This window comes from Hordeum vulgare, chromosome 1H (genome assembly GCF_904849725.1).
Source record: "Hordeum vulgare subsp. vulgare chromosome 1H, MorexV3_pseudomolecules_assembly, whole genome shotgun sequence".
Lineage (NCBI taxonomy): Eukaryota > Viridiplantae > Streptophyta > Magnoliopsida > Poales > Poaceae > Hordeum > Hordeum vulgare.
Window position 1 is genome coordinate 394,618,619 of NC_058518.1, and position 11,325 is coordinate 394,629,943.

The 11,325-nt window shown below is 45.0% G+C and overlaps 1 protein-coding gene across 2 annotated transcripts; it reads right to left on the reverse strand.

The window, feature by feature from the left end:
- Positions 1 to 284: 284 nt before the first annotated feature.
- On the reverse strand, positions 285 to 6,555 carry LOC123440002 (atherin). Of its 2 annotated transcripts, XM_045116598.1 has the most exons (7): positions 6,062 to 6,547; positions 5,082 to 5,515; positions 4,069 to 4,221; positions 2,000 to 2,092; positions 1,188 to 1,246; positions 687 to 780; positions 285 to 575 (listed from the first exon to the last, which is right to left on the reverse strand). In XM_045116598.1, the coding sequence occupies exons 1-7, from the start codon at positions 6,507 to 6,509 to the stop codon at positions 363 to 365; spliced, it is 1,494 nt and encodes a 497-aa protein (XP_044972533.1). In that variant the 5' UTR covers positions 6,510 to 6,547; the 3' UTR covers positions 285 to 362. The 2 variants fall into 2 exon arrangements, with proteins under 2 accessions (XP_044972533.1, XP_044972539.1); XM_045116604.1 differs by lacking the exon at positions 285 to 575 and having other exon boundaries at positions 718 to 1,039; positions 1,135 to 1,246; positions 6,062 to 6,555.
- Between the last annotated feature and the right edge of the window lie 4,770 nt (positions 6,556 to 11,325).

The following is an 11,325-nucleotide window of genomic DNA, read 5'->3' on the forward strand; positions in this document are numbered from 1 at the left end:
ATCTGATTGCCAGCGTTTTTCCGATCTTCCATTTCATCGGCGCCACCTTTCGTCATTTCAATCAGAAACAGCCCCGTCTTTCAGTTCACCGACGCTCTTGTCCGTTGTCCCAGATAGCACGGACATGACGCACATCACTCGCACCTTATCACACGCTACAGGTTTCCGAAAGGCCGAAAGACCCACATTTCTTTCACTGGGCGCATTAACCAAAGCACACCGTAGTGTGATCCTACGGGTTACCAATATCAGGCCATGACGGACGCACGAACCACAAGATGAACTCGAGCAAAGCCCCAAAAGGCAAAGATGGGCATCATCATATGAGCTGCGAAGCATACACTTCATGTTGTTTCCTTTTCTTACAGCATCAAGGATTTTCTCAGAGCGATAAAAGCAACGAAGAATATCGGGGAGACGAGGAAGACCATGTAGGGGACGATCTGCCCAATCCCCACCTCGGGCTCGTCCGGGTTCGCGTAGTAGTTCCTCTGCCCGCCGAACTGGTCGAAGTACCCCTCGTAGCCCGTGTTGCGGGGCACCGGCACGCCATCGACCTTCAGGAAGTCCGCCGCCTTCGCACCACAGGAGAAGCCAAGGAATTATTAGCCCTCTCATCAGTTGTTCCGAGCCTTGTATCAAAGGGCGAGGAAGGCGTTCCATGAGCATTTGAGCGAGATGCTTACCTGAAAGCTGAACATGAACATTTTTGCCTTCTTGCTGACTCGATCGTTTGGGTGGTATTTCAGCTTGCTATACATGCCCATGGCTTCCTTGGACCTGGGGAAGCAAGATATCCCACGAAAAACAAACACATCCAGCAATGAGAGAATTTTAGATAGGAAACCACACAGATAAGTTTCAAAACTAAGACGGTGTTGATGCATGTGAAAAATCTGCACGGCATGAACGTGGATTCACAGGCACAGTAACCATATTGAACGACAGAAACACCAGTTCCAAAAACAGGAGAACCAAATATATAGTAGATTTATTCAGGGGATTGGAATGTTTTGCACCTTAACAGGAAAAACATGTACTCCCTCCGTCCCAAAATAACTGTCTTGACTTTGTACTAGCTCTAATACAAAATTGTATTAAGCTTAAGACATTTATTTTGGGACGGAGGGAGTATGATTGATGAATCGAATGGCCACGCAGGAAATGACAAAGGGAGCAAAGGGTACCTGCAGAGTGAATCTAGACAGATGGACCACTGGAGAGCAGCCATTCCATGAAGTTCGGTCTGCATTTAACTTACTTTGAGTACAAAGATACGGCAAGGACACCACAATGAAGCACGCATACAGGCATATTACAAGGAGCATGTGTGTGACAAACAATAGAGAGGTTTCGTATCTGAACTGAAGCACAGTATACAATGGCACGATGCTACTTAATTTTAAGTGTCTACAGCAAATGTCACTTTCATTCCTTCTGATGCTATGGCCTAACAAAATAGTCAAAACTAATATTCGTAGTAGTTCTAGTGCAAAAATCGGGACTATATATGTACTACCTCCGTTCCCAAATATAAGACCCTTTGGCAGTTAAACTGCCAAAATGTCTTATAGTATCTAGCAACAGAGGGCGTATATCCTAAGATGATGTAAACTAATTTGGAGATAGACCCCGCACACAGATAGAAGTTGGATGGATCCGCCTAGCATGAAGGGGCAATTTTGCTGTAGAGGACAGGCCTTTCTGCAAGTTGTCCATGCTAGTGGTGCAATTTTATTGTCTAACGTACTCGAGCATGTGTTGTTGTTGTGATTCGGAACTAAAACAGCAACACTATTCTCTTTCTCATCACAATTAAAAAGCATGCAGACAAGAGGCCCACCTACACAAGCCAACATTTTACTAATGATACAGCCACAGATATATATTAAAAGCTATTCCCTCCATCCCATAATGTAAGACGTTATTCAACACTAGTGTAGTGTCAAAAAACGTCTTACATTATGGGACCGAGGGAATATCTTATTATGGCATTTACCTTAAAGTCCGCAGCCTGCATCACTTTTTCATAATAAGGCAAAGCTTGTTTCAGCCTTCCAGCATTCATAAGCTCGTCACCTTCCTTCAATGCCTTAAACATGCAAAATATAAAAAATACACTATCGTAAACCGAAGTATGCAAACATCAGAAGCCCATGACATTAAAGAATTAATAGGTATATCCATATGGATTAACAAGGGGTTCAAAACGAGAATGTGGCAACTAAGTTCAAAACCTCACCATGGAAAAGGACTCCGTCCTCCTCCTCTGGTGCTCCCGACCTCTCCCCTCCTCCTCCCGCCGCCGCCACTGGGCGCGCCCGGGCGATGCCCGATGCAGCGCGGCTAGCGGGTGGCCACCTCTGCCATGGCCTTCTTGGCTAGTGAAGGTGGGTGGTTGGGGGGGGGGGGGGGGTGCTTGAGGTCAGGGACGACGGACGCGGGATGGCGGCACGGTGGCTCGGCCAGATTTGGCCTTGGCATGGCGCGCTCGTCTTGGATTGGTGTTGGGTTCGGGGTGGGCGGCGTGGGTTGGGCAGCGGCCTAACGTGGTTGTTGCTCCGGCCATGGGCGGCTACGCGAGGAAGTCCGGCGCACGGGCGGTGGCCCCCCGATGGCTCGGCGGCTCTGCCTGCGGCGATGGCCGGCTTCTTCTCTGGCGTCAGCTCATCTGCAGTCGGACCGTGTCGACCTTCGCTTCATCTCCTCGTCGTCCGGGCTCTACTTCTGTCGAAAGGCTGGTCCTCTCCCAGCTGCGGTCCACCGCTCGTCTCGTGCCCGGTGCTACAGGACCTTTCCGCTCGTTTCTTTGATTGAGGTAGCGGCGGATCTCGGGTGAGGTGGTGTCTAGTTCTTGGATGCTGGGGCAAGGACCCTGGATGTGGTTGTGCGGTGCTCATGGGCAGAGCCCGTGGCTTGATGCTACCCATGGCTGTGTGGGCAGCGTGGTAGCCGGGGTGTGGCGGTCGGTGGCGGTGAGTGTTGGCCGGGGTGAAAACTTGTTCATCTTCGGACAGACCGGCGGCGGCGAAGCTCGTTCCCTTCTTGAAGGCGTCGTCACGGCTCTCACCGTCTGCCGTGCTGCTCTAGGTTAAACTCTGATCCTTGGACCGGGCAGTGGCGACGCTCCGGTGTCGTATCCTTGCTAAAGGAGCCGCCTTGGAGCCCACGGTTCGTCGTATGCGGCTTCATTTCTTCGCGGTGGCGTGTAGCCGGTTGCTCTTCTAGTGCTAAGGGTGGTGTTGCTGCGATCAGCGCCTATGTATCCTACCTTGGGTGTGTGCGTGTGTTGGAGTGGCGTGCATTTGTACTGGGTTGTTGTTGTTCGCTGCTTTATATATGGGGTGAAAGCCTTTTTCGGTAACTTCAAAACTTGAATATGATCTTAGAAGAGCAATGCCACTACTTCAAAATTTCCATATACACAATAATTTGCTTCTCACTATTCTCTTGCTTATGAGAAAAACAGATTCATTAACAAGCAATATCCATGTGGTTCATGTCAAAGCAAAACAAAATCAACTAACACATATACTATACTGATTAGCCTGCCAAATCATCAACATTTTTCCAATGAGAAACTAGCAATTATCCATGCTCTACCAAAAAATATTTGGCACCAATTATCTAATAACCTCCACTTGAACTTACTTATTAGCTATTGTTTGTGTTCATCACTACGCGGATTCTAATACTATCGAACAACACCTAAGTTTTTTCCTACTATATATCATTGCCACCATGTTCCCTAGCCAAAAAATGGCCGTGTTACTTTGATTGGTGAAGAGCCTGGAGTAAGAAGCTTCTATTATCTACAAAAAGGCTGCTAGCAAGAAAATACTTGGTTTGTTGATCAGAAGTTAATTCATGAAAAAATAAATATGTATAGATCCTCTATCAACAATAAATAGATACACGATTTCCTGCGAGTACACAGATACAAAGTGCTGATCAGAAAAATTAAAGGCTCCTCGCGTGACACAGGAAGACCCACACATAGTGTCCACAGGTACATAATAAACAACCACTGCCGATTAATTTACAAGGTATGATGTTTCAGTCATGTACCTTGGTGCACTCTGCCTTTGTTTTTGCATCGAGTGTCTTGTTTTTTCCACCAATATATGCAGCTAGTAATTCTCTGGTACGTTTATCTTTAGCTGCCTTCTCTTCAGCACTTTGAGTCTCTCCACCAAGGCTTATATTTCTTCCACCACCATACTAATGAGGAAGTATTATAAGGAAATATCAAAAGTGGGGAAAAGTAGCACTACTACGAGCCTATATTCTCTAATTGAATTATTTACAAAGGGAACTATTTTGAAAAAATGTAGTGTATCAGTAGAACAAGTCAAGGAAGTGCGCAAAAGAGCACAATCACTACTGAATCAGTTTCAACTGTATTTTAGATATTTTTCCTAGTATATCAATAAAAAAAGAAGGAACCAGTGTAGATAGCAAGAAAATTTTAGAAGTGTTTTTATCTTGTATTTCAGACTGCACAATATCTAAATTTCGTTGTCTAAACCAGCCCAAATATATGTGATGTGCATAATTCCTACTCCTTACATGTAGTTCTTGGACAATGGACTAGAGCCATAGTGGATGACTCCATGTTATCCTTAACAAGGCATATGAAATGTCCAGAACCAGAATCAAACATTGTGCATAGATATGACTGTTCAAATTATATTTTGTGATGAATGGTTATCCTGTAAAAAATAATATGACACTGAATAATTTCCCATTTCTTCACAGTGAATACTTCCAATGGATTAATACTAAAGGCGATAAGTAATCAATAAAGCAGAAGATTACCAATTTACTATGACTTCAACAAGTTTTTGTTCAAAAAGATAGATGTGTCTCTAGAAAATCCTTAGGTTCAGACGCCTAAGTCAAGTCATAAAAAATGTTTCTCACTTTCTCCAAGCAAAGTTACAGGAATATTCAGAGAATAATTGGCGCATAGATATCATAGACAGTGTAACAGCTGAAAGGGGGATAAACCTGGTTCAAAGATAATAATAATTGCCCAGCATCCTTTAAAACTAGAGGGATAGAAAATTGTTTGATCTTACCGCCTTTGAAATATTTTGTGGCCGTGGAAACATTCCCCACGTTGTAACCCTGGGTTTGTAGGACTCTGAGTTTTCATCATCTTCAGGTTCAATAACAGTTGAAAGTGGTGTTTCCTCAACCTTCCCATCTTCATTTTGTTTGCTGCTTTTTGAACGCGAAGTTTCCTCAGACTCGCTATCATCTACTGGTTGATTTTCAGTTGAACGACGAGACTTCCCAAATTTACTAGGATCACCAATTACTATCTCCACCTCGGGAAAATCTTCATTTGAAAAAGGATCAATTCCTTGAGACAGCCCTGGTGGTGGACCTTGATAACGTTTTTTCTCAAAGAAACCGAGGCCCAAAAAGTCGGTCTCATCGTATGCATACCCTCCCTTTTTCTTTGCCATTTTGCCAAATGCACCCTCCTTATTAGTAAATGTACTTTGGCCTGCAAATAAAACAAACCATGGATAGCTGTGGAAATAGGAAATAAATGTATCTATTATTTGTGCAAATTCAAAGAGCAGTTAACTGTTCATTTGGGGGGTTGGTTATTGAAGTGATCAGTACTGGAGGGTCTTTTTTTGTCAGTACTGAAACAAATAAACGGCATCATGATTTAGTGTTACAGAATTAAGATGATATGCCAATATACTTTTAACTCTCTCTAGGACAAACAGAACTGTAATTACATTTACAGAAAGATAGAGAAACTTTGCAAGTACCTCACCACAATGGCAAAGGCCTCCGACAAACCTCTTAATAATCATGCTCTTAAAACACTCTTAATCCCGAGCTCACGCCCACATTTTCATCAGCAACACATAACACATGATAAGAAGTTAAGAACAGAAGGAAAAAAGAACGGACGAGGCTTTGACACACCTAAACTTAGAATGAACACACACACAAACTAATAAACTGATAATCATTTCCTTTTGATTTTAATAGTTCCTACGTCCTGATTAGCGAGAAGCTTGGCGCCTCTACTCACCGAAAGGCGGCGACGGATTGAGAAGAGCCGAGCCGGCGTCCAGCCCTCCCCCGTTGCCGTTCCTGTACTCCAGCGCCCGCTCGAAGGCCTCCTTGCTCCCGACGGACTCCTTCGCGGAAGGCTGCGGCGGAGGGGGAGGCGACGGTGGCGGTGGCGGTGGCGGTGGCTTGGGCGTCGGATTAGCCCTGTCCTTCTTGTAGGCGGCCGCACGGGCGAAGGCGAGCTTGACGGGGTCGGTTGGCTCGGCATCCTCGGGGGGAGGCGGCGAGGGGGAGGACGCGGCGATGGGGTGCAGGAGGCGGGGTCGCTTCGGAGAGAGCGTCAGGGCCTTGTTGGGGATGGGGAGGAGGGGTTGGCGGGTGGGAATGGGACGGAAGGGGAGGCGGCGCTGGGAAGTGGAGGGGGCGAGCGAGGATGCCGCGCCTGCTGCTGCCGCTGCGGCGGCCATTGCTTTGCGGCCCCGGCGGATCAGAGGTGCTTGGTGCCGGAAGGCGACAAGACAAGCGTCTGTTACTTATCCGTTGCCCCGCGTGGCGTGGCGTGGCGTGGCGTGGCGCAGCGAGTGAGCCGACGTCGCGTTTTTCTTTTCTTGAAAATCTAATCTACAGCGTGTCACTCGATTTTTTCTGGGCATACCGTGCAGTGATGCAGTTGCTACAGTATAGAATGAGCAGCCTTTTTTCTAGAGTATGTAGCTTGCTTTAGTTCGCTACGACTCTTTTTTTCGACTAGTATATTCTTTTTTTCTATGCGCCTATGCACATGTGTTTGTAATACTCCCTCCGTTTTTAAATATAAGTCTTTTTAAAAGTTTCACTATTAAACTACATACGGATGTATATAGACATACTTTAAACATACATTCAATTATTTTGTTCCGTATGTAGACCCCTGGTAAAATCGTTTAAAAAACTTATATTTAGGAACGGAGGGAGTATATCCAAACAAGAACAGTGGCTAAAGAAAAAAAAAATCCGAACTGCTACAGGAAAGAGCGGGGTGTGTGGTGCTAGGAGGATGCAGCGAGTAAGAGGGCCAGCTGCAGCCATGCTTCTCCACTAGTGCTACTAATCAGGGGCAGAGCTGGAGCTAAAGTTACCCTGATGCATCGCTTTGGCAATGGCATAAATTTTTCAACCGATACTGTACTAAATAAAGTGATAAAAGTGCATTTGTTGATACAAATTACACATAAAATTAGAAGAAGAAAATGAAACATTAGAATTAGCCTAGAAAAACAGTTTTTCCATAGTAGTTATTGTTTATTTTTTTCAACAGTAGTTGAACTAGCATGTACCGTTAGATGCCCAATAGACGCACGACATCCTTGCCGACACCCCTGCCCAAAAGGCCTAGAGGCTACGGACTCCCCTACCCAAAAGCCACCCGGACCAAAAGCTATCGCTGGGACACGAGACTCGATCATGGAAACAAATTTGCAACCTAATGCATGTGCATCGGGTCCGTCTATGCAGCTCCGCCCCTGCTACTAATCATTTTCAGTCTGCTACAGTGCATAATCAGGTTTATGAAATAATTTATCTCTACATAGAATTTAAGTGGCAAGCTTTGTAAAATAATGCGAGAACTAGTTTTACAACAACTGACAAGCTTATATGACACAACTGAGTATGATTAAACTCATAAACACACCAAAACAACACGTCAACAATGTTTTAGAAGAATCGATAAGCTTTCTATAAGACAGAATTAAAGTGATAAATACAGCAAAACACCGCGACAATTTGTTTACAATAACTTATAAGCATTATGAGATAATATGACAACTAGATAGAATTAAAATGGCAAGCACATCAAAATGTTGTGGCAAGTGGATTTTATAAGCATTGGCAAGTTTTATGAGACAACATGGCAACTAGGTGGCATTAAAAGTAACAAACACATCAAAAAAATTGTGGTAACTGGATGTATAAGCATTGACAAGTTTTATGAGATAACATGGCAACTAGGTAGCATGAAAAGTAACAAGCACATAAAAAATTTGTGGCACCTGAATTTAGAGGGTGTTTGTTTTCAGGGACTTTTTGGTGTAGGGACTAAAAAAAGTCCCATGTGAAACAAACAGGAGGGACTTTTAGAGACTAAAAGGAGGTATTTGGGACTATTTGGAGAAGTCCCTGTGGGAGGGTCTTTTTGAGACTTTTTTGGCACTTTTTCCAACAATGCCCCTACTTTTAGCATGTCATTTAATAACTACTACTACATTAGTAAGGGTAACATGATCTTTTTACATGTCATTTAATGACCTCTAGTCCCTATTTAGTCCTTGAAAACAAACGGGTAGGGACTAGGGACTTTTAAGTTGGGACTAAAAAAAGTCCCGGGACTTCTGAAACAAACAGGACCGGACCTTATAAGCATTGATAAACTTTATGAGACCACATGACAACTAGATAGCATTAAAAATGGCACGGACATCAAACACATTTGTGGCAACTAGATTTACAAGCAAGGAGAAGTTTGTACGGAATAACATAAAAATGGCAATTAAGTAATAGTATTTTCTAAGGCAAGTAAGTGGTTAGTAATATGACAAGTGGGTCAAACAATGTGACAAGTACTGATGAAAAAAGAAGTTGAAACTTATTGAATAGTTGACTAAATACACATGGATGATAAAAGCTATGACGAGTGGGTCAAACAATGTGACAAGTACGGATGAAAAAAAGTTATCGAAACTTGTCGAATGGTCGCTTAAATACAGATGGATGATAAAAGCTATCATGATTTCCGTTTCATATAGACTGACCCAACATTGTATAGCACCCTGGAAAGCACACAAGAAATCGATTAAGGACATGGGATCATCGACTAAGCGTAGGATCCCCATTATCAGATTCCAAGTCGATCTCGCGAGGCTTTTTCCAGATACGGGGACAACACCGCCTACACCGGAAGCTGGGATCCGGCGAGGCCCTACACTGGAAGCAAACCTTTCCATCCATCCTCCTACCGCCACCATGAAAGTGAGAAGGAAGTAAGACGACCACCGCAACAGCACCTCCCGGCACCACATCGCGCTTATTACGACAGAAGACGCCATATCCTCCATCCAAACTTGCCCTCCACCATGGAGAAAAGGTTGAGGACGACTCTGACAAACATCAGATGAGGCACGCAAGCGCCCGATTTCTGCAAACTAATGGCATAACGCCAGTCCGCCCAGAGGCAATTCTACTGCTAGATCTACTATATACATAGGCCAGGCCTCCTCTCCCATCTCTACTCCAGCCGGCGAAGCCATCGGAGGAAGAGGGGAGAGGAGTCAGGGAGACAGAGGAGACTCTCAAGGGAAAGGAAGGAAGAAGAAAGAGAAAGAGATAAGAGAAATGAGCCGCCCACGTCGACGTCGCAGTGGAATTGTAGAATTTTTCTCCAAGAGATGAGAAAGATTAATCACGTCTTCTTTTTTAAATGTCTCTAAAAATCTTTAAAAAAACATTGATGTATTAATCTACTACCCCTGTATAAAAGCACGAGAGACAGGCAGATCATCAAAACATTAAGGTATGCGTTGATCTTACGAGTAATTCTCCTTGTTTTGGCGGACGTTTTTGGATTCTCGCAGATCGAGACGAGGATGAAGACGATGTGGAGGACAATGCGGCTTATGATATCGCACGGCTCGACGTCGTTGCGGATCGGCTGGAACCGGACTTCCACGGCCGCAAGATCTACCCGCTGTTCGCATGCAGAAGAAGAAGATGGTGACGACGAAGGGCGTTCGTCCATGGATCGGTCTGATACCAAAGGTGGATATACAACCTTTTTACCTTGTCTGGTTTCATCAAGCCCAACACCTCGCAAACGGTGAAGAAGAACAGGAAGAAAAAGTCCACTGTTCGGCCATCGCCGGCGACGGCGCCTGATCTAACAGGGGTGATTCAAGGGAACATTTTTGAATGCTATCCGTGTTGATTGTGGGTCGGGGATGAGAACTAATGACTTGGGCCTGCGGAAGTCTGGGTATTTGGCCCAGGCGGCAGCAGCCCAAGACATCATATCGGTTTTGCCTCTATGTTCCTCGCTCTAGGTTGATCGGGCGACAGATCGCGTGCTATCGGAACCTAGGGTTCCAACCAGAGCGAGGCCTGGTTTCCCTTCGCTGAAGACGGGGAGGGCGGCTCGTGTGCTGCACCTTACTGCTTCCCCGGCGGCGACCATGGCAGGTCGGGGTCATCCCGAGACGCCGAAACCTATGATACCGCCTGCGCGACCGACGGGTCAAGGGCATCGTCCTTTGCAAGTTGATGCGGCTGGTACAGACGTGCTTGGTGCGGCCAAGCCAGTTGATGCTAATTGCGAGCAACCGCATGGCAGATGGGGTGATGATGGGGTTAACGCATATGGAGACGGACTGCATAGAGGTACTTCTTCCTCGGGAGGAGGTCGTGGATACGCTTGGCAGGGCAATGGTGTTGGAATTATGCCCTAGAGGCAATAATAAATATAGTTATTATTATAATTCCTGTATCAAGATAATTGTTTATTGTCCATGCTATAATTGTATTGAATGAAGACTCATTTACATGTGTGGATACATAGACAAAACACTGTCCCTAGCAAGCCTCTAGTTGGCTAGCCAGTTGATCAAAGATAGTCAGTGTCTTCTGATTATGAACAAGGTGTTGTTGCTTGATAACTGGATCACGTCATTAGGAGAATGACGTGATGGACTAGACCCAAACTAATAGACGTAGCATGTTGATCGTGTCATTTTGTTGCTACTGTTTTCTGCGTGTCAAGTATTTGTTCCTATGACCATGAGATCATATAACTCACTAACACCGGAGGAATACTTTGTTTTTATCAAACGTCGCAACGTAACTGGGTGACTATAAAGATACTCTACAGGTATCTCCGAAGGTGTTCGTTGAGTTAGTATGGATCAAGACTGGGATTTGTCACTCCGTGTGACGGAGAGGTATCTCGGGGCCCACTCGGTAATACAACATCACACACAAGCCTTGCAAGCAATGTGACTTAGTGTAAGTTGCGGGATCTTGTATTACGGAACGAGTAAAGAGACTTGCCGGTAAACGGGATTGAAATAGGTATGCGGATACTGTCGATCGAATCTCGGGCAAGTAACATACCGAAGGACAAAGGGAATGACATACGGGATTATATGAATCCTTGGCACTGATGTTCAAACGATAAGATCTTCGTAGAATATGTAGGATCCAATATGGGCATCCAGGTCCCGCTATTGGATATTGACCGAGGAGTCTCTCGGGTCATGT